General features: G+C 47.0%; 2 protein-coding genes and 1 pseudogene across 2 annotated transcripts; all 3 read left to right on the top strand.

Moving 5' to 3' along the window:
- Positions 1 to 1,639: 1,639 nt before the first annotated feature.
- Positions 1,640 to 2,574, top strand: LOC125633250 (olfactory receptor 51G2-like; annotated as a pseudogene).
- A 6,609-nt stretch (positions 2,575 to 9,183) lies between these two features.
- Positions 9,184 to 10,119, top strand: LOC125633297 (olfactory receptor 51G2-like). The gene has a single exon (XM_048842398.2). The coding sequence runs from the start codon at positions 9,184 to 9,186 to the stop codon at positions 10,117 to 10,119; it is 936 nt and encodes a 311-aa protein (XP_048698355.1).
- A 12,138-nt stretch (positions 10,120 to 22,257) lies between these two features.
- Positions 22,258 to 23,193, top strand: LOC125633376 (olfactory receptor 51G2-like). Its single transcript, XM_048842560.2, has one exon. It carries the CDS (start codon positions 22,258 to 22,260, stop codon positions 23,191 to 23,193), a length of 936 nt encoding a protein of 311 aa, XP_048698517.1.
- Positions 23,194 to 23,941: the final 748 nt, after the last annotated feature.

Raw genomic sequence — 23,941 nt, 5'->3', positions numbered from 1 at the left:
GAAGAGAAGCCTGTAGGATGGTTGAACTCTCTGGATTCAGACAACATTAGCCATTCAAAGCACTTCAACTTCCCTTGGAAGGGTTTGGGGGGGTCAGAGTGTATCACTGGGAGCATTTGGTAAGGGAAAGTTAACAGAGCCCGGTTCTGATTGAATTTGTACAGGTAAATCTGGAGTGATGCCATTCAAGTCAATGTTATTGAATTAAGAACTTGTGCCTAATAATGTATCTCATGTACTGCAAAGAGGCAATGGCTTAATTTGGACTCTCATGAGTGGAGAAAATAGAAAAGTATATACAATGAGGCAATAAACCACGTTTATAAATAGCTTCAGTGCAGGACAGATAAAGAACAGTTTTCCCCAAGCACTTGTCATGTGTTTATACACTTCTCATGTGTGACAGGGTAGCACTAGATGGCTATAGGAGAGTAATAGAAGGCAGATATATTAGCCCCAGGCTAAGTAGGTCCCTTTTCCCTGTGTAAGGTAACAGGGACGGTTCCAGAACAGTCAGGAACCTTCTGGAGACAATTAAGACAGGCTGATTAGAACACCTGCAGTCAATCAAGAAGCTGCTAGAGTCAATTAAGGCAGGCTAATCAGGGCACTTGGGTTTTAAAAAGGAGGTCACTTCAGTTTGTGGTGTGCATGTGAGGAGCTGGGAGCAAGAGGCGCTAGGAGCTGAGAGTGAGAATGCGGACTGTGGGAGAACAGAGGTGTACAAGCATTATCAGACACCAGGAGGAAGGTCCTGTGGTGAGGATAAGAAAGGTGTTGGGAGGAGGCCATGGAGAAGTAGCCCAGGGAGTTGTATCTGTCACACAGCTGTTCCAGGAGGCACTCTAGACAGCTGCATTCCACAGGTCCCTGGGCTGGAACCCGGAGTAGAGGGCGGGTCCGAATTCCCCCCAAATCCTCCCATCTCCTGGTCAGACACAGGAGGAGTCGACCTAGACTGTGAATTCAGAAAAACGGCCAAGCTGAGGGCTGCTGTGAAGCTCCAAGGTGAGCAAATCCGACAATAAGCGCAAGACCCACCAAGGTAGAGCAGGAACTTTGTCACACATGATACAATGGAACACACTCAGAAGTGGAGGGCCAGACAGAGTGTTTGTAGGAAAGTCACAATTGTAAAATCATACAGCGCTCAAGTAGGCTGTGGAACTCCCAGTTAGAAGATATCAATAGGGCCAAGAGTTTACCAGGATTCAAAGAGGGACTAGTTGTTTATATAGATAACCAGAAAATATAATTAGAATAGTGAGAATTGTTTCAAAAACTCTTTGATGAGCTCTAAGCCTTCCTGATTTGCACCACAAAATTTGTCTAATTAGTGGATGCAGGTTATTCCAAAGCTGCCTATTTAGGGTGTCTTCCACTTCCTCTGAAGTACCTGGAACTGGCCACTGAATACTACGCCAGATGGACTGTGGGTCTGATCCACTCTGGCAATGCCTTTCTTTCTATTTGATTTGTAAATCCAAAACTATGTTTTTTCTGATCTTCCTTAAGCTTCTGGGAGTCTCTAGACTTGCACTAAGAGCAGAAAGATGTCTCATTAAATATCATCTAGTCTCGTGTACTTTTTTCTTTTAGGAAGGAAAGTTCAGAAATCTTCGGACCTGCCCAGTACATTATGTCAGCTGTCAATGACACTAAATTCAACTCTGCATGTTCCTTCTCTCTGGGATACCTGGTCAAGAAGATGTCCATCTCTGGATCTCTATCCCCTTCTGCTTAATGTATGTTATTTCCATAGTAGGAAATTCAATCATTCTGTTCATTATAAAAACAGATCCAAGCCTCCACGAGCCCATGTATATTTTCCTTTCCATGTTGGCCATCACAGACCTTGGCTTATCGATATGCCCCATGCCGACAACACTGGGTTTATTCTTGCTTAACTCTAGAGAGATCAGCCTCAATGCCTGTTTTGCCCAGTTGTTCTTCATCCACTTGCTTGAATGCATTGAATCCCCTGTGCTCTTGCTGATGGCCTTTGACAGCTTCATCGTGATTTGTAACCCACTGAGATATGCTTCCATCTTAACCCTTCCAAGAATAGTCAAGATGGGACTGGTGAGTGTGCTAAGAGGGGTGGCTGTAATACTCCCACTCCCTATTCTCCTTCAACGGTTGCAATATTGTCGATCCAATGTCCTCTCCCATTGCAACTGCTTAAACCAGGATGTCATGAAGATGGCTTGTTCGGATATCAGAGTAAACAGCATCTATGGCTTGTCTGTTACACTCTTGATGGTGGGGCTGGACTCACTGCTCATCTTTCTCTCTTATGTGGTGATCCTCGCAGCAGTGCTGAGCATCATGTCCCATGCGGAGTGTCTTAGGGCCCTGAACACCTGCATCTCCCACCTCTGCGCCATCCTGCTCTTCTACACGCCAATGACCGGCCTCTCTTTGATACATAGATTCGGTGAGAGCTCTTCTCCCTTGCTTCAGATTCTCCTGAGCTATATCTACCTTCTCCTCCCGCCCCTGATGAACCCAATAGTGTACAGTATGAAAAGCAAACACCTTCGTGCAAGGATAATCAGGGTGTTCTTCAAGTGAAAAGTCAGTTCAACATTTGACTCCAGCGCTGATGACATGGGAGACGAAAAATATGGGCCACCTATTCCATCCTGGACCCTTAAATCTGAGACGACATGAGCTACTTATCCAAAATAAATATTAAGTGAGCACTGTACACTTTGTATTCTGTGTCATAATTCAAATCAATATTTTTGAAAATGGAGAAAAAATGCAAAATATTTAATAGATGATAGTCTATTATTGTTTAGCAGTGCAATTAATTGTGAAATTAATCACAATTATTTTTAATCAAATGATTAAATCAATTGGAGAAAGCATGTGGGCCAGCGCGGCGCTGTTTCCTGCCCCCCACCACCACCAGCAGGATTCCCGGACCATGTGGCACAACCTGCCCGCCCACCCCAGCACCAGCAGTGGTCCCAGGCCATCCCCCTTCAGCACATGCGGTGCCCCCAGTCCACCACCCCTAGGGCACCCACAGCCCTCTGCCCAAATTTTACTTTGGGGTCACGGGCCATGAATTTTTGTTTATTGCGCGAGATCTGTCCATGACTTTTACAAAAATACCATGACTAAAACATAGCCTTGCTGATGGCTCATAAGCAAAGACAATGGACCGTGGAAGAGCTTAGCTGTCCTGTGAATGTTTTAGCCAGCCTATCAGTAATGGATGCTATGACTCAGCAGGGCATCCAAGGACATGGGAACAGATCCCATGACACTGAACTCCATTTTGGTACTTGTATTTTTCCACACACTGGGCTGGGAACTTGTCCTGAAACAAAGGGTCCCCGCTCTGTGGGAAAACTATGTAAGGGGGAGAGTGACATCATTTCTTGGACTCACTCCCCACACAAGCGACCTCCTTCAAACACCTGAGGAAGAAAGGCTGACCTGGTGGAAATGATGGTCCCAGGCTAAAAGGATTTCTTGCCTGCACATGGAGACTTGGTGGACTGCTTGTATCACCAGTCAGGGTGAGAAATTGATAATTTATATCCAATCGATCTAGTATGTTAGGCTTAGTTAGCATTTTTAATTATTTGACAGGTAATCTGCTTTGATCTGTTTGCTATCACTTATAATCATTTAAAATCCATCCTTTTGTAGTTAATATTTTTTTTGCTTTATCTTTACCAGCATGATTTGATCAATGTGTCTGGCAAAAATCTCAGCTCTGTGTCCAAATGCTGTTGCATATCATTCCCACATCAATGGAAAAGTGATCTTTATTAATGAGCTTACACTGTACAGGCACCTGTGCAGTGCAAGAGGGTATTATTTTGGGTTTAGACTCCAGCAAGGTTGAAAGGCGGGGGAGCTTGGAAATTGGCTGTTGTCTCCTGCCTGACTTTGAGTGGCTTAGGTAAAGCACTCAGGCAGCTCATTTGGGTATGTGGCCCCACCTGCTGTCCTGCTGGGTGATAACAGAGATTGCAGAAGCTGGCCGTGTTACCAAGAAAGCAGTGTTAGATTGGCCAGAGAAGTTGGAGGGTTAAGGTGCCCAGTGGTTCCCATTGCTCCCAGACTACATTCCCGGGGTGACAATCTGTCACAGCAGTCTGTGTTACTCATCTTCCTGGGTTCATCAGTAATCTCCATGGACTCCAGGGAGATCACCGATGAACCCAGGAAGATGAGTAACACATACTGCCTCCCCACTCACACTGGAAAATGCATGGTGCATAATAATAAGCAAAAAATTCCCTGGGCAAACCCTACAACCGGCGGCCAGCAGCCACAGCTGCACCAGGGCAGACTTAGCCCGTCCAGGTCAATTATATCTGGAAACCATGGTTCCCAACATTCTATGAGCTTTTTTTGACTTCTGCTGCACACTGAGTAGATTTTTACAGAGAACTATCCACAGTGACTCCATGATCTCTTTCCTGTGTGGTAACAGCTAATTTGGAAAGATCATTTCACAGGTATAATTGGGATTATGTTTTCCAATGCTCATTACTTTGCATTTATCTGCGCTGAATGTCATCTGCCATTTTGTTGTCCAATCACCGAGTTTTGTGGTATCCCTTTGTAACTCTTCGCAGTTTGTTCTAAAACCTCTGTGATGGGTTGTCAATCCTGGGTGCAGTCTAGGAACTGGTGGAACTGCTGAGGCCCTTAACACTTCAGCTGGGCTGGCCTCTCTCACACGGCTCTGCTGGTGACAGAGTCAGACTCTCCAGGCCCTGTTATCACCCAGCACGACAGCAGATGGCACCACAAGCCCAGCTGAGCTACCAGAATGCTTTACCTAAGCCACTGAAGGACAAATAGGAGACAATAGCCAATTTCCCAGCTCCTCAGCCTTACACCCTTTCTGGAGAATAAGCCCACAGTTATACCATCTTGTACTGCACAGGGATCTGTACCATGCAAACTCATTAATATAGGGGACTTTCACCTCAATGTGGGATATATACGGAACAGCCTTTGTTTACAAAGTTGACATTTTGGATCCCCAAGAGAAACTGGAGGTTTCTCATCTCCCTTTTACTTGTAACATGAACAAAGCTTTCACTGACTGAGCCTATGGCTGCACTCGGGGTATGGAATGATCTAAACCTCCCAACCAGTCCATGGCTGGGTTCTTGTGCCCATTAGTTACACTAACCAAACTTCCCATCTCTGTACAGACCCCTGCACCCTGTACAATGCTCCTTAGGCAGATCCTGTGGGCAGTGGCTACTGTGGCAGGCCCTGGTAGAACATCTGCAATGAATCTGCGCTACCAGCGGCCTGGAGAGCGTCCTAGAGCAGTTGTGGAGGCCCAGAGATCATGGGTAGGCCGATCTGGAAGTGGATCACTGAGATCTGTGCATAACTTTGGATCCTGGGTCCCTCTTTTCGTTCCTCAGGGAGAAGGGAAGGGACCTTTCCTATTTGAACGATCTGAGGGATATTTCCATGTCGGGAGCCTTGTGGAATTTCCTTTCCCTGGCCTGCACCCTGGGTTTGTAATGTAGGAAAGGGGGATGCAGAGGACGAATCTGTTGCTACATTATTATTATTATTATTATTATTATTTATTTATTTATTTATTTATTTATTTATTTTATTTCATTATAATTTATTTTATTTCATGTCAGCAGGATCATATCTGTGATAGCATCATTGTTAACACGCAGCCACCCCCAAGGTATCCATGTGACAAATCAGAAACATACAAACTGTGATGAAAACCCTGTATTCCAGGAATAGATTCTCTCACAGGGCTGGCACTGCAGTCCAGTTGGGTAGGATCAACACGCATCCCCTGTGATTTGGCCTCCTGCAGTTTTCCATTTGCCGTGACGGGGGTTAAAGCTGGTGCACACGAAGCCAAGCAGCTGAGGTTCCCTGATGGCCAAGTGGACCTCAAGGGAATGTGCAGGCATGCTTCATAAAGGCAGCTGCCTCTCTCTTTGAACAGAGACTGCCCGCTGCGCATGCAATCTCTTCTATGACTCCTTGTCCTTTAGGGTGAAGACCTCTGGTGTCAGCGGCCCCCCTTCTAGCAGGAATTGGGTACGTTGGAAGGTTTCAGTATCTTTAAAATGCGAAGTGAAGGGGAAAGGCTGCAAGCTGTTTCCATTTGTGGATATGCTTTGCAGTAGCAGAGGACTCAGCTGGGCTGTGGGGGTGACTCACTGACAGGGCTGAAGAGGAAAGGCAGCGCTAGGTAGCTTGGGAACCCCACCGCTACATCTGTCCATGGACCTCAGTGGGTTGTTCAAGCTACACAGAAATCTGAGATTCAAAATGAGCTTGGAGTGTTAAAACCCCAAAACCCTGAGTCAGGACTTCTCAAGGGGTCCCATTTCTAGAGGTGCTGTGTGCTCTGGGCCCAATCCTGCTGGGGGCTGAGCGCGAGGAGACCACACAGAATATCAGTGACTACTTCCCCAGTTGCCTCAGGTTTATTTGCTGCTGGAAATTTAAGCAGCAAATGCATTTTCAAAGGATTTATTCTCCAGGTTAATTGTGAACACAGGAATTCAGAGCTGATTGCTCTGCGGTGAAAGGTCTGATGAGGAATATTTCTATTTCCTGACTGGCTGAGGGTGCTAGAATCTCTCTCATGTAGATAACCCTCAGAGTTACCGGGCTACTGGCATCTCTTCCCGCTCTCTGATCTCTGAGTGCCACATGTCGGGCCTCATACCCTGCCTTCTCATGGGATCGCATTCCACGATACTCCCACCCTCAGACTGGACCCTATGGCACAGCACACTGAGGGTTGACTGGGCTGGCCCTGCAGGTCCGAGTGGTTCAGCACCTGTGGTTCTTCCCTCTGGGAGACCGTGAGTAGTGGTGAGATGAGTGACCAGCCAGCCTTCTTCAACCAAAGTGCTGTTTAATGTGAACTGTAGGAATAAAGCATAACATGGGAAAATAAGAGGATTTTCAAAAACCAGTCTGTACGCGTCTGACCCCAAATCCTACCACTCTAACGGGGAGCCAGGCAGGCTGAGGGTCTTCAAACTTCCCCAGTGGTCTCTGAGCCTGTCATTCTGAAAAATTTCTCACCAACACTTGCCCCACCTCTCTACAGACTTCCAGCACTGACAAAACAAGCTGGGTCACGTGGCTGGAGCCCGGAAATAGGCTCTTCCCAGCCTGTAGCTCCAGTGTTGTCTCTCAACCTCCCTGAAGTGCTCGCTGAGAAATGGCTTTTCTTCAGCTGTTGCTTCCCTTCCTTCGTGTTTTGCAGCAGCCTGCTATTACATTAAGAAGAGCCATACTGGTTTCACCCAGTATTGCCATAGCATAAACACCCCAGTAGTTAACCCAAGATAGCTATAAGCAAACATCCCCAGAACTAGGTTTAACCTAGGCATTAATTATGGCATCTCAGCTCCACGCCTGTGCCAATGCCATTTACAGGTGCTATGGATTTTAGGAATACAGGACAGAGACACTCAGAGACAGAGAGAAGGAGAGAGAGAGAGAACGAGAGCAATAGACTACTTTCCTGTGTGAAATGAAGTTCCGTTTCCATGAATACTCACACATTTGACTTGGAACTCCACTTTCTACAAACCCTCATCATGCCTGAATAACAGCTCCTGGGGGTACTATGTACCAGGGAGTGAGAGCTCAGGGAATAAAAAAATGTTATACTGATCCCAATGCCTGTTACCACTCCGGATACAGGCTGCAGACTGAGAGAACAGAACCTGTGGGAAACCAGTCAGCTATTAACTGACAGAGGACAGAGGAGCTACAATACTCTACGTACTGTTTGCAGTGGGTTTGTGCTCTTAACCCTTTGTTCAGTGAACAGTTGTACGATTCCTTCACCTGGTAACTGATCAGTAGCTGTTTCTAACACTTATGTTCAGGGTCAAGAACACAATCCCTCTGCAATACCTGTGCAAGACTTTCCAAAAAGTCATGAGACAAAAGAGCTGCTGGTCTGTGTTTCAGCAGAGTAGAGCTGAGGTGCAGGAAAGGGGAGCATAATAGTGGTTATATGGAATTTATGCCCATGACCTCTTACACGACCATGGCTGAAGTAACTTGCAAATTCAGCCGGATATTAGTGCAAAGCTACTGTTTTCACCATTCACCCATATGTGACACTAACCCCACACCCGCCCAACTGAAGTAAATGTCTATGTTAGCTTGTAACTTGCCAAATATCTACAGACCATTGCATGGGGAGAGGATGCAGGTCCTGTGAGGATGAAGAGAAAGCTGTAGGATTACTGAACTCTCTGGATTCAGTCAACATATGCCAGGCAAAGCACTTCAGCTCCTCTTGTATCGATCTGGGGGGGTCAGAGCGTATCACCGGGAGAATTTTGTAAGGGAAAGTTAACAGAGCCTAGTTATGATTGAATTTATACAGGTACATCTGGAGTGATGCCGTTCAAGGCAATGTTATTGAATTAAGAACGTGTGCCTAAGAATGGATCTCACGTACTGCAAAGTGGCTGTGGCTTAATTTGGACTCTCAGGAGTGGAGAAAATAAAAAAGGATATATCATGAGGCAATGAAACACGTTTATAAATAGCTTCAGTGCAGGACAGATAAATACAATGACAGTTTAACCCATGCACTGGCCATGTGTTTACACACATCTCATGATACAATGGGCCACACTCAGAAGTGTAGGGCCAGAAAGATTGTCTGTGGGAAAGCCACAATTGTAAAATCACACAGCGCTCAAGTAAGCTGTGGAACTCCCAGCCACCAGACATCAATGGGGCCAAGACTTGAGCAGGATTCAAAGAGGGACTGGATGTTTATATAGAGTAATTAGAGTAATGAGGATTGTTTCAAAATTTTTTGGATGGGCTCTAAACCTTCCTTATTTACACTGCACTATTTGTCTAATTAGTGAGTGTGAGTTATTTCAAACCTGCCTATTGCAGGGTGTCTTCCACTTCCTCTGAAGCATCTGGAACTGGCCACTGGATATTAGGCTAAATGGGCAATGGGTCTGATCCACTCTGGCAATGCCTATCTTCCTATTTGTTGTGTAATTCCAAGACTATATTTTGGTGATCTTCCTTGTACTCCTGGGAGTCTCTAGACTTCACTGAGAGCAGAAAGATATCTCATTAAATCTTATCTAGTCTCCTGTCCTTTTTCCTTTTAGGAAGGAAAGTTCAGAACTCCTCGGACCTGCCCAGTACATTATGTTAGCTGTCAATGACACCAAATTCAATGCTGCAGTGTTCCTTCTCACCGGCATACCAGGGCTGGAAGACTTCCATCTCTGGATCTCTATCCCCTTCTGCTTAATGTATGTTATTTCCATAGTAGGAAATTCAGTCATTCTGTTCATTATAAAAACAGATCCAAGCCTCCACGAGCCCATGTACATTTTCCTTTCCATGTTGGCCGTCACAGACCTTGGCTTATCGATATCCACCATGCCCACGACACTGGGTATAGTCTTGTTTAACTCTAGAGAGATCAGCCTCAATGCCTGTTTTGCCCAGTTGTTCTTCATCCACTTGCTTGAATGCATTGAATCCTCCGTGCTCTTGCTGATGGCCTTTGACCGCTTCATCGCGATCCGTGACCCGCTGAGATACGCTTCTATCTTAACCCTGCCAAGAATAGGAAAGATGGGACAGGTGTGTGTGCTAAGAGGGGTGGCTGTAATACTCCCACTCCCTATTCTCCTTCAACGGTTGCAATATTGTCGATCCAACGTCCTCTCCCATTGCTATTGCATAAACCAGGACGTCATGAAGATGGCTTGTTCGGATATCAGAGTGAACAGCATCTATGGCTTGTCTGTTGCACTCTTGACGGTGGGTCTGGACTCGCTGCTCGTCTTTCTGTCTTATGTGATGATCCTCGCAGCAGTGCTGAGCATCACATCCCACGCGGAATGTCTTAGGGCCCTGAACACCTGTGTCTCCCACCTCTGCGCTGTCCTGCTCTTCTACACGCCAATGATCGGCCTGTCTGTGGTACACAGATTCGGCGAGGGCTCTTCTCCCCTGCTTCAGATTCTCCTGGGCTATATCTACCTACTCGTCCCACCCCTGATGAACCCAATTGTGTACAGCGTGAAAAGCAAACACCTTCGTGCGAGGATAATCAGGGTGTTCGTCAAGTGAAGTGTCACTTCATCATCCGGTTCCAGCACTGTTGATATGGGAGATAAAAAATACAGGCCACCTATTCCATCCTGGACCCTTAAATCTAGAATGACCTGAACTATGATCTCCACTACGCAGAGACAGGTTCAGACGGGGTCTAAGGCCTGAAGCAACTGGAGAGCGGTTGATGAGGGAGGACAGTGCACAGGGTGAAGGAGACCAAGTCAGGCAGCAGCATTTGAAAAGTGACTTTGTTCTTGCATAGCCAGGGGAATGGTGGGATGTTGTCCCATAAAGAGCTGTGTCAATGGCTGCTCCAACCTCAGAATTCTTATTGATACAGTCAATAAAGAGAAGGGATGTGGATGTTGTTTCCTATTACACCCGGCCTTTCCCTGTCCCGTCTGTATTTAAACATTCACAGGCCATGAAAAACAATGCAGAGGTGTTCTGCTGTCACAGTCCTGGCTCTTCCCGAAAGATCTGCATGCTGTGTGATCTAGGGGGGCTGCACCAGCTGTGGACAGGGGCTGTTCCAGGGGCACCCTTCCCCCACGACCTCAGCCAGGTGCTTGTGACTGAGTCACGTCGGAGACATGATTAAAGCAGGAGCCGCCGGAGAAACCATTCAGGCAAAGCCCCTAAGACCATTAATAGCTCTGCACACAGCACACCTCTGAGTGCACTCCCCACGGAGGCAGGGCAGAGCTTGCTATGTGAGTGAGGGCCTGACACACAGGAGTCCTGGCAAGAGACTCAGGCCCGGGTTTCCTCCTCCTCCTCCCCCCATTTGTGCTTCCCCAGAAATGAAAAAGAGCGGAAACGGTCCTCATCTCCCCAACAGAGTCACAGCTGGCTCCTATCCCAGCCCAGCCCATTCACTGTACGGTGACCACCTCTTCAAAATGAAAAAAGGGACAGAGGCAGGATCCCCACCCCTTCTGTGATGCTGCCCCTGCCCCTCTTCTTCCACTGTGTGGCCCCACCCTCTGCTCCTCCTCTTCCCTCAACGCTCCTTCCATTCTCCAGGCCAGAAGCTAAAGCCAGGCTATGGTAAAAGGTGTCTGGGGAGCTAGAGCCACTGTCAGGAGCCCCGATCCTCCACCTGCACTTGATAGAGGGCTGTGGGGCCCAAGGGAAGCCCCCAGCCTATGTTCCTGCCCCCCAAGATGCACTCCAGAGAAGAGGGAGAATCTGGAGCTCCCCACACCAGCCTTGGCTCCCAGGATAGCTCTTACCACAGCCTGGCAGGTGGCCTGGCTGTGGGGGCAGGGGTGGAGCATCAGGGGAAGTGGAGGAGTAGGGGGAATGGCCTGGTTGGAAGAGATGGGACCGGGAGCGGTGCCTCTGCAGAAAGGGAACAGGGGTTGCAGCAAGCCTGAACCTATGCTCACCCCAAAAAGAAGTTTTGTGGGGGGCTCCTGCGGAAAGCAGAAGAATGGGGCTGGAGGGTAGGAGATCTTGTGTTTTAGAGAAGACTGAGTTAATGTGACCCCACAAAGGGGGCTCTTGTTTTAAGTACTCCGGGCTGAGAGTAAATTATTGCACGGACCTTAGAGGGAAGGGCAGGGTGTATGCAGGGCTGCCTCAGGCCACTAGGGGGCACTCTGGTGTGGCTCCCATCCCCAAGGACTTAGCAAGAGTGAGCTATGCACTTGAAAGCTGTTACCAGTGGGCAGAGTTTAGCTCAGCCCCTAGGCTGCTCTAAACCCCACTGAGGCAGGGAGGAGAACAGGCCAGCAAATCAAACCCCTCTAACTGGCTCCTTGCCGTCCCTGCTCTCTATGGCGAAGGCAGGAGCTCTGCTGGTATAGCAGAGAATCCAGCCGGGCCTGTCACCGCTCAAATGGCTGGAAGGCTGGTCCTGTTGTCTGGGCACGGCTCTGCAACTCCAGTCAGCTGGGTTTGATTCCTTTGCCATGTGTGACTGTAGGCAAGCCCTGGGCTGTCTCTGACCCCCTGCACAGGTGGATAATAGCCCTGCCCTCCCTTACAGTGGTGGTGTGAGGATAAATACATTCAAGGTGCTCAGATACTCTGAGACCCTAAGATCAGGGCTGTGTCAGGGTTCCACAGAGCAACATTTGTCTATAAAAGGCCTCTTACCACAGCCTCCAGTGACAACTGGCTTCTGAGAAGCCCCGTGACTCCAGCACTTGGGTGTCTGTGGCAGATGTGGGTGTGCTCAGGAGAGACAGTGAGGGGTAGGTAGTGGATTTCTGAGGGGAATGTTGGATAGTCACGATAAAGTCAAGCCTTTCAGCACAGTCACCAGACCGGTGTTTGCAGCCATTGAGGCACAATGGGTCTAACTGCCAAACAATGGAGCAGCAGCCATGGGCTCCTCATCTTAGACTGTCTCGTTGGGCGAAAGCAGTCTCAGGGCAAAGGTCAGCTTCACACCTTCTCCCAGTAACATGGACATGGCTGAGCACTACGGTGGCTGGTCCCAGGCTCACACAGGTTTCAGCAAAGGCTGCTTCCAAAAGAAAGGGGCAAACAGATGGGAAGATGCTGTCGGGGACACAGGGAAACTAGGCTGGGTTCGAAGCAGGGGCGTCATCATGGGTGGGCCTGGGTGGGCCATGGCCCACCTGTTTAGCATCCAGGCCCACCCAAATTGGGGCAAAGCCTCCCAATCCACTGGCTGGGACTCCCGACTGCAGCTCGGTGTCCAGCTGTGTCCCTCTCCTGCCAGTCTCATGTGATGATGCCCTAGTCACCCAGCCCAAATGAGGTGTGCCTTGTGGGTGCCGGTCTGGGCCAATAGCATATTAGCAACTGGGTCTGGGCCAATGGAGCAGCCCCAGTCAGCTCCACCTACCCAGCACTCCTGTGGATAAGCAGGGTCCGAGCATGGGTGCTTGCTCTACTCCCTCCACCTGCCTCTCCTCACGGGGAGTGGGTCGGAGCATGGGAAGAGCGCAGGGGGGGAGTGGGAGAAGCCCCACCTGGACCCACTGGCAGGCAGGATCGCTGGACAGGGGAAGTGGGTCACTCCCATTCATCCCAACCCTGCTCCCCTGCAGGAGTGCTGCGTAGGGGAAGTGGGACAATTCCCCCTGCCCTGATCCCACTAATCCACAGGAACACCGGGAGCAGCAAGCCCCCATACCCCAAAGCGGAAGGAGTGGGGCTGCAGAAGGGGTGGGGAGGGACCCCCAGTTGTCCTGGGCCAGCCAGGGCCCCACAAATCCTAATCTGCCTCTGTGGGGGGATGCAGGCCCCCTGTCATTGCCTGCCCACCTGAAAGGTGGGCCCACCCAGTTTTTCTGTTCTAGCTACACCATTGGTCCCAAGAAATCCTTGGGAAAGCCTGAGTAACTTAGCTTGTAGTGATACATGAGATAGATGAGTGTAGATATGTGACAGCTGCCTGTTATTTTAAAATCATTTTCTCTAATGCTTTATGTTGTCTGTTAATATAGCTACTACTTTTAAGTAGGCTGGGGGTGATTGTGTAGCTCTGGTCAAAAGCACCCAAATGGAAGAAACTGAGGTGTCCAGTCAGACCTGCTTGGTGATAAAAGTTTAGCATTGATGGGGTGTTGCTCCCAGCTCAAACAGTGGGACAATTAAGAACATAAGAACGGCCAGACTGGGTTAGCCCAAGGGTCCATCTAGCCTAGTATCCTGTCTTCCTACAGTGGTCAATGCCAGGTGCCCCAGAGGGAATGAACAGAACAGGTAATCATCAAATGATCCATCTCCTGTCGCCCATTCCCAGCTTCTGGCAAACAGAGGATGGGGACACCATCACTGCCCATCCTGGCTAATAGCCATTAATGGGTGACCCCAGTTCTTGTTTTATGAGAAGTAGTAAACAACGCTTCATTATCTACTTTCTCTACACCAGTCTTGATTTTATAGACCTCAATCATATCCCCCCTTAGTCGTATCTTTTCCACGCCGAAAAGTCCCAGTCTTATTAACCTCTACTCATATGGAAGCTGTTCCATACCCCTAATAATTTTTGTTGCCCTTTTCTGAACCTTTTCCAATTCCAAAATATCTTTTTTGAGATGGGGCGACCACATCTGCACTCAGTATTCAAGATGTCGGCATACCATGGATTTACATAGAGGCAACATGATATTTTCTGTCCTATTATCTATCCCTTTGTTAATTATTCCCTGCATTCTGTTTGCTTTTTTGATTGCTGCTGCACATTGAATGGATGATTTCAGAGAACTATCCACAATGACTCTGAGATCTCTTTCTTGAGTGGTAACAGCTAATTTACCCCATCATTTTATATGTATAGTTGGGATTATGCTTTCCAATGTCCATTACTTTGCATTTATCAACATTTAATTTCATCTGCCGTTTCATTGCCCAGTCACCCAGTTTTGAGAGATCCTTTTGTAGCTCTTCGCAGTCTGCCTGGCTCTTAACTATCTTTAATAATTTTGTATCATCTTCAAATTGTGCCACCTCACTGTTTACCCCTTTTTCCAGATCATTTATGAATATTGTGACAGGGTCAAACCAGATGGCGACAAGAGAGTGGTCGAAGGTAGATACATTAGTTCCAGGTTTGCAGATCCCTTTTCCCTGGGTAAGATAACAGGGACCATTCCAGAACACTCAAGAACTTTCTAGAACTAATTAAGACAGGCAGGCTAATTAGGACACCTGTAGCCAATTGGGAAGCTGCTAGAACTAATTAAGGCTAATCAGGACACCTGGTTTAAAAAGGCTGTCACTCCAGTTAGTGAGGTGTGCGCGTAAGGAGCTGGGAGTGAGAGGACGTCCTGCTGGAGGACTGAGGAGTACAAGTGTTAACAGACATCTGGAGGAAGGTCCTGTCGTGAGGACAAAGAAGGGGTTGGGAGGAGGCCATGGGGAAGTAGCCCAGGGAGTTGTAGCTGTCACACAGCTGTTCCAGGAGGCACTCCAGACAGCTGCATTCCACAGGGCCCTGGGCTGGAATCCAGGGTAGAGGGTGGACCCGGGTTTCCCCCAAACCTCCCAACTCCTGACCCAACACAGGAGCTTCCACCAGAGGTGAAGGTCTCTGAGCTGGTCCCTCACCCACATGGTGGATCAGCAGAAACTGCGGGGATTGTTCTTACTCTTTTTCCCCCATACTGGCCAGTGATGAGGTTATCTGAGTGAACGGCAGATTTGAGCCATGAAAGTGGCCAAACTGAGGGCTGCCATGAATCTCTGAGGCAAGCAAAACCCGCCAAAAAGCGCAGGACCCACCAAGGTAGAGGAGGAACTTTGTTACAATATGTTGAATAGGATTTTCAGGCAGAAGAAAAAGAAAAGGAACATAAAAGACTTTTGGAGTTAAAAGAATTACAGATAAAAGATATGGAAACTCAGAAGAAAGCTGAAGCAGCTGCCCAACAGAGAATTTTGGAATTCAAAGAGCAAGAAATCGAGTCAAAGAAACTACCCAGGGAACTGCCAGGCAAAGAAATGAAGAAAGAAAGAGAAAGAAAGGACCTGGGCCAGCAGCAGCAGTTTTGGTGTTTGGGAGTGGACTCAGGGCTAGAGGCAGGGGATTGTAGTGTGGGGTGGCTCTTACCTCGTGGTGGGGGGAACCCTGTCTCCCTCTGGGATGTCTCTGCAGCTCTTAGAAGGAGAGGCCAGGGGGCTCCGTGTGCTGCCCGCACCCACAGACCCCACACCCATAGCTCTTATTGGCTACAGTTCCCCTGTGCGTAGGAGTTGCCGGGACCCATGGAGGTGGGTAGGGAGCCTGCCAGCCCTGCCAACCCCCATTCCCCAGTACCAGTGCCTCTGCCTTCCTCGCAGTTTGCCACCCCATCCCCTCCCCCTGAGCACCCCACGATTAATTAGTAGTATATAGCAAAAGTCATGGACAGGTTATAGGCCATTAATTTTTGTTTACTGTGCGTGACCTGTCCAAGACTTTTACTAAAAATAGCCGTGACTAAAATATAGATGGCTCATAAACAAAGACAATGGACCATGGAAGAGGTTAGCTTTCCTGTGAACATTTCAGCCAGCCTATCAGTAATGGATGCTATGACTCAACAGGGCATCCAAGGACATGGGAACAGACCACGTGATACTGAACTCCATTTTGGTACTTGTATTTTTCCACACACTGGACTGGGAACTTGTCTTGAAACAAAGGACAAACTTTTTGTTCTCTGTGGAAAAACTATGTAAGGGGGAGAGTGACATCATTTCTTGGACTCACTCCCCACACAAGCGACCTCCTTCAAACACCTGAGGAAGAAAGACTGACCTGGTGGAAATGATGGACCCAGGCTAAAGGGATTTCTAGCCTGCACATGGAAACTTGGTGGACTGCTTGTATCACCAGTCAGGGTGAGAAACTGATAATTTATATCCAATCGATCTAGTATGTTAGGCTTAGTTAGCATTTTTATTTATTTGACAGGTAATCTGCTTTGATCTGTTTGCTATCACTTATAATCACTTAAAATCCATCCTTTTGTAGTTAATATATATATATATTTTTGCTTTATCTTTACCAGCATGATTTGAGCAATGTGTCTGGCAAAAATCTCAGCTCTGTGTCCAAATGCTGTTGCATATCATTCCCACATCAATGGGAAAGTGATCTTTATTAATGAGCCTACACTATACAGGCACCTGTGCAGTGCAAGAGGGTATAATGCTGGGTTTAGACTCCAGCAAGGTTGAAAGGCGGGGGAGCTTGGAAATTGGCTGTTGTCTTCTGCCTGACTTTAACTTTCTTTTAGGTAAAGCACTCAGACAGCTCATTTGGGTGTGTGCCCCACCTGCTGTCCTGCTGGGTGATAACAGAGATTGCAGAGGCTGGTATGTTATTAAGAAAGCAGTGTAAGATTGGCCAGACAAGTGGGATGGTTAAGGCGCCCAGTGGTTCCCATGGCTCCCAGACTACATGCCTGTGGTGACAATCTGTCACAGTGGTCTGTGTCACTAAGCTTCCTGTGTTCATCAATAATCTACATGGACTCCAGGGACATTACTGATGAACCCAGGCAGATGAGTATCACATACTACCTCCTCAGCCCCCTCCACCCTGTACAACGCCCCCTTAAGCAGATCCTGTGGGCAGTGGCTACTGTGGCAGGCCCTGGTAGCACATCTCTAAGGAATCTGTGCTACCACCGGCCTGGAGAGGGTCCTAGAGCAGGTGTGCAGGCACAGAGATCATGGGTAGGCCGAGCTGGAAGTGGATGACTGAGATCTGTGCATAGCTTTGGATCCTGGGTCCCTCTTTTCATTCCTCAGGGAGAAGGGATGATCCAAGGGATATTTCCATGTCGGGAGCCTTGTGGAATCTCCCTTCCCTGGCCTGCACCCTGCTTGGGCGAAATCTTGTCCTATATTATATTGTTTATTATTATTATTATTATTTTATTATTTCATTTCAGCAGGATCACAGCTGTGATAGCATCATCATTACCACGCAGCCACCCCCAATGTATCCATTTGAAAAATCTGAACCACACAAACAGTGATGGCAAGCCTGTATTCCAGGTATAGACTGTCTAGCAGGTCTTGCACTACAGTCCAATAGGGTAGCATGACTACGCATCCCCTGTGATTTGTTCTCCTGCAGTTTGCCATTGGCCGTAGTGGGGGTTAAAGCTGGTGCACACAAAGCCAAGCAGCTGAGTTTCCCTGATGGCCAAGTGGCCCCCAAGGGGTTGTTCAAGCATGTTTCATAAAGAGAGATCCCCCGCATCTGAACAGATACTGTCTCCTGCCTGTGCAAACTGTCTGGTGACTCCTTGTCCCTTAGGGTGAAGACCTCTGGTGTCAGCGGCTCCCCTTCTAGTAGGAATTGGGTATGTTGGCAGGTTCCACTATCTTTAAAATGTGAAGTGAAGGGGAAAGGCTGGAAGCTGTTTCCAGTTGCAGATTTTCTGTGCAACAGCAGAGGATTCAGATGGGCTGTCGGTGTGTCTCAGTGACAGGGGCTGGAGGGCAGGCAGCGCTAGGTAGCTTGGGAACCCCTCCCCTAAATGTACCCATGCTCTACGCTGGGTTCTTGAAGCTACACAGAAATCTGAGATTCAAAAAGAGCTCAGAGTGTTAAAACCCCAATGCCCTGTGTCAGGATTTCTCAAGGGGCCATATTTGTATAGGTGCTGTGTGCTCTGGGCCAGATGCTGCCAGGGGCTGAGTGCGAGGAGACCCACAGAATATCACTGACTAGTTCTCCTATCACCTAAGGTTTATTTGCTGCTGGAAATTTAATCATCAAATGCATTTTCAAAGTTTTTATTCTCCAGGTTAATTGTGAGTGCAGGAATTCAGAGCTGATTGCTCTGCGGTGAAAGGTCTGATGAGGCATATTGCTATTTCCTGTCTGGCTGAGAGCTCTAGAATCTCTCTCATGTAGATAACCCTCAGAGTTACCGGCCTACCAGCATCTATTCCCCCCTCTGTTCTCCGAGTGCCACATGTCAGTCCTCGTACCCTTTCCTCTCATGGGGTGGAATCCCGCAATCCTCCCACCCTCAGACTATCCCCTGGGGTACCGCACACTGCAATTCGACTGTGCTTGCCCTGCCGGTTCGAGTGGGTTCGACACCTGCGGTTCTTCCCTTTAGGAGGATGTGAGCAGTCGTGAGATGAGTGACCAGCCAGCCTTCTTGAACCAGAATACCGTTTAATGTGAACAGTAGGAATGAAGAGTAACATGGGGGGATAAGAGGGTTTTCAAACAAAAGGCTTGACTCCCAGCCCTCCCTCTCTGACAGGGACCAGGCAGGCTGAGGGGTTTGAGTCTTCCCCAGTGTTGTCTGTGCCTGTCAGTCTGAAAAGTTTCTCAGCAACAGCAGCCCCACCTCTCTACAGACTCCCAGCACTAACAAAACAAACTGGGTAACCTGGCTTGAGCCTGGAAATAGGCTCTTCCCACGCTGTAGCTCCGGTGTTGTCTCTCAACCTCCCTGAAGTCCTTACTGAGAGATGTTTTTTTTTTTCTTCTGCTGTTCCTTCCCTTCCTTCTTGTTTTCCAGCAGCCTGCTATTAAATATAGAAAAGCCATACTGGTTTCAATAGCCATCTCAGTTGTTAACCCAATATAGCTATAAGCAAACATCCCCAGAACTGGGTTTAACCTACACATTATTATGGCATCTCAGCTCCATGTCTGTCCCAATATCATTTTAAAGTGCTATGTATTTTAGGAATACAGGACAGAGACAGAGAAAGAGAGAGAGAGAACAATAGACTACTTTCCTGTGGGAAATGCAGTTCCATTTCCATGAATTCTCCTGCATTTGACTTTGAAAACCACTTCCTTCAAACCCTCACCGTGACTAACAGCTGCTGGGGTCACTATGTACTATAGCATGAGAGCTCAGGGAATGATTTTTTTCTATACTGACCCCGATGCCTGTTACCGCTCTGGATACAGGCTACAGACTGACAGAACAGAAACTGCGGAGAACCAGTCAGCTATTGACCCAGGGACAGGGGAGCTACTAGACTTTTGTTTGTTGACAAGCGACTCAATGAGGGGTGAGATGCTGTGATCTTTTCAGGTTGTGAAGAAATCCCAATGACAGACGCTCCATTTTAAGTCCCACTCTAACCTGAGAAATCATCTCTGAAAGCAGATCAAAGGGGAAATAATTGGTGGACTAAATATGTGTACTAAAGTACAGATGTGTAAATGTTATACCAAAACTTAATACAAATATTTCAAACCAAACTTTCATGGCATGCATGTATATTGAAAGCTAACAGCAGAGTTGTTGGAGTCACTACAGAAAGCAGCAGTGGTCACTTTACTACTTAATGGCTTTTGCTTTAGAAAATATTTCAGAAGTACTCCACATACTGTTTGAAATGGTTTATGCTGTGAACTCTTTGTTCTGTGAACAGTTGTATGATACTGTCCCTTGGTAACTGTCCAGAAGCTGTTTCTAGCACTTACATTCAGGGTCATGCACTCAATAACTCTGCAAGACTTGTCATAAATGAACAGAACTCTTGGTCTGTGTTTCAACATAGAATAGAGCTGCAGTTCAGGAAAGGGGAGTGTAATAGGGATTGTATGTAACTTAAATCCATCACCTCTCACAGGAGCATGGCAAAATAAATGTGCACACTCAGCTGGATATTAGTGCAACACCAGTGTCAGAAATATTCACCCATTTGTGATGTCAACCTCTCCTGTCATAAACATACAGCTAAGGGTAGTATAAAATCCCTCCTTTACCTGTAAGAGGTTCAGAAGCTCAAATAACCTGGTTGGCACCTGACCAAAAGGACCAATAAAGAAAGAAGATACTTTCAAATCTTGGGGGGGGGAGGTTTTGTTTGTGCTCTCTTTGTTGTTCCTTCCCTGTCCGGACGGAGAGAGAGAACAAGCAGGTAAAAATCATCTCCTGTAAACATACCTGAAATGATACATCTAAAATTACTGAAATTGTAAGTAAAGACAAGGAAATGCTTTAGATTAAATTTTGTTTTAGTGTGTGAATTTTCCCTATGCTAAGAGGGAGTTTTATTCCTGTTTTGTAACTGGAAAGCAGAGTCAGAGGGGAATCCTCTGTGTTTTAAATCTCTTTATTTACCCTGTAAAGTTACCTTCCATTCTGATTTTTGCAGGTGTGATTCTTTTACTTTTTTTTTTAATTAAAATTCTTCTTTTAAGAACCTGATTGATATTTAGTGTACTAAAAACCCAGGGGTTTGGTCTGTTCTCACTTTGTAACCAGTTGGTTAGAATATTATTCTCAAGCCTCCCCTGGAAAAGGGATGAAGGGGCTTGGGGGAATATTTTGGGGAAACAAGGACTCCAAGTGGCCCTTTTTCCTGGATTTTTGTCTAAATCACTTGGTGGTAGCAGCAATACCGGCCAAGGACAAGGAAAGGATTTGTGCCTTGGGGAAGTTTTAACCTAAGCCGGTAGAAATAATATTAGGGGGTCTTTCATGTGGATCCCCACATCTGTACCCCAGAGTTCAGAGTGGAGAGGGAACCCTGACACCTCCCACACAGAGCTGAATTAACTGTTTGTGTTAGCTTGTAACTTGTCAGATATCTATAGAACCTTGCATGGGGTGAGGACGCAGGTTATGTGAGGAGGGGATAGCTCAGTGGTTTGAGCATTGGCCTGCTAAACACAGCGTTGTGAGTTCAGTCCTTGAGGGGGAGATTTGGGGCTTGGTCCTGCTTTCAGCAGGGGGTTGGACTAGATGACCTCCTGAGGTCCATTCCAACCCTGATATTCTATGAAGAGAGGCTTGTAGGATGATTGAACTCCCTGGATTTAGTCAACGCTGGCCAGGCAAAGCGCTTCTCTTGGAGGGATTTTTGGGTGTCAGAGTGTATCACCAGGAGCATTTGGTAACAGAAAGATAATAGAGCCTGGTTCTGATTGAATTTACACATGCAAATCTGGAGTGGTGCAGTTGAAGTCAATGTTATTGAATTAAGAACCTGGCCCTAAGAATTTATCCCCAAAAACTGCAAAGAGGCAGTGGTATAACTTAAACTCTCAGGAGTGGAGAAAATAAAAAAAGATATCATGAGGCAATGAAACATGTATAAATACCCTGAATGCAGGACACATAAATACCATTTTCACCATGCACTTGCCAGTGTTTACATACATGTCATGATAGAATGGGCTACACTCAGAAGAGGAGGGCCAGACACGGTGTCTGTGTCAAGATCACAATTATAAAATCACACAGTGCTCAAGTAGACTGCAGAACTCACAGTCACAAGATATCAAAGAGACCAAGAACTTAGCAGGATTCAAAGAGGGAATGGATGTTTATATGAGTAACCAGAATATCCAGTTAGAGTAGTGAGGGTTTAAAAAAAAAAAAACTCTTGGAAGGGCTATAAACCTTCCTGATTTACACCACAAATATGTCTAACTAGTGTGTGTCAGGGGGAAAATTTCCCTTGGAGCAGGTTATCTCAGAGCTGCGTATTGCAGGGCTTCTTCCACCTTCCTCTGCAGCATCTGGAACTGGCTACTGGATACTGGGATAACAGGTTTGGCAGTGCCTATCTTCCTTTCAATGGTGTAAATCCAAGACTATGTTTTTGCTGATCTTCCTTGAGCCTCTGGGAGTCTCTAGACTTCACTGAGAGCAGAAAGATGTCTCATTAAATCTCATCTAGTCTCCTCTCCTTTTTCCTTTCAGGAAGTAAAGTTCAAAACTCCCTGGACCTGCCCAGTACATTATGTCAGCTGTCAATGACACCAAATTCAACTCTGTAGTGTTCTTTCTCACTGGGATACCTGGGCAGGAAGACATCCATCTCTGGATTTCTATCCCCTTCTGCTTCATGTATGCTATTTCAATAGTAGGAAATTCAGTCATTCTGTTCATTATAAAAACAGATCCAAGCCTCCACGAGCCTATGTACATTTTCCTTTCCATGTTGGCCATCGCAGACCTTGGCTTATTGATAGCCACCATGCCGACGATACTGGGAATATACTTGTTTAACTCTAGGGAGATCAGCCTGGATGCCTGTTTTACCCAGCTGCTCTTCATCCCCTCACTTCAATGCATTGAATCCTCCGTGCTCTTGTTGATGGCCTTTGACCGCTTCATCGCGATCTGTTACCCACTGAGATATGCTTCTATCTTAACCCTGCCAAGAATAGGCAAGATGGGACTGGTGTGTGTGTTAAGAGGAGTGGCTGTAACTCTCCCACTCCCCATTCTCCTGAAACGGTTCCGATACTGTCGAGACAATGTCGTCTCCCATTCGTACTGCGTGCACAATGAGGTCATGAAGATGGCTTGTTCAGATATCACAGTCAATAACATCTATGGCTTGTTTACTAAACTCTTAACGATGGGATTGGACTCGCTGCTTATCTTTCTCTCTTATGTGATGATCCTCAAAATAGTGCTAAGCATCACGTCCCACACAGAGTGTCTCAGGGCCCTGAACACCTGCGTCTCCCACCTCTGCGCCGTCCTGCTCTTCTACACACCAGCAATCGGATTGTCTGTGATACACAGATTCAGGGAGGGCTCTTCTCCCATGCCTGAGATTATCCTGGGCTACATCTCTATGCTGGTCCCACCCCTGATGAACCCAATTGTGTACAGTGTGAAAAGCAAACACCTTCGTGTGAGGATAATCAGAGTGTTCATCAAATGAAGGGTCAGTTCATCACCTGACCCCAGTGCTGGTGACATGGGAGACAAAAAAACATTGGCCACCTTTTCTATCCTTGTCAAGGTTCCTTCCCCACTCTGAACTGTAGGGTACAGATGTGGTGACCTGCATGAAAACCTCCTAAGCTTACTTTTACCAACTTAGGTTAAAACTTCCCCAAGGTACAAATTAATTTTACCCTTTCCCCTTGGATTTCCACTGCCACCACCAAACTTTATCTGGGTTTACTGGGAAATGTAGTTTGGACACGTAGTTTCCCCCCAAAATCCTCCCAAGCCTTGCACCCCACTTCCTGGGGAAGGTTTGGTAAAAATCCTCACCAATATGCATAGGTTACCACAGACCCAAACCCTTGGATCTGAGAACAATGAAACAGCATTCAGTTTTCTTACAAGAAGACTTTTAATAGAAGTAAAGGAATCACCTCTGTAAAATCAGGATGGTAGATACCTTACAGGGTAATTAGATTCAAAACATAGAGAATCCCTCTAGGCAAAACCTTAAGTTACAAAAAAGACACACAGACAGGAATAGTCATTCTATTCAGCCCAGCTATTTTCTCAGCCATTTCAAGAAATCATAATCTAACACATACCTAGCTAGATTACTTACTAAAAGTTCTAAGACTCCATTCCTGTTCTGTCCCTGGCCAAAGCATCATACAGACAGACACAGACCCTTTGATTTTCTCCCTCCTCCCAGCTTTTGAAAGTATCTTGTCTCCTCATTG

The sequence above is a fragment of the Caretta caretta genome, chromosome 1 (genome assembly GCF_965140235.1).
Source record: "Caretta caretta isolate rCarCar2 chromosome 1, rCarCar1.hap1, whole genome shotgun sequence".
Classification (NCBI taxonomy): domain Eukaryota; kingdom Metazoa; phylum Chordata; order Testudines; family Cheloniidae; genus Caretta; species Caretta caretta.
Note: the sequence above shows the minus strand (reverse complement) of the source record. Positions and strands in the feature narration are given on the sequence as shown.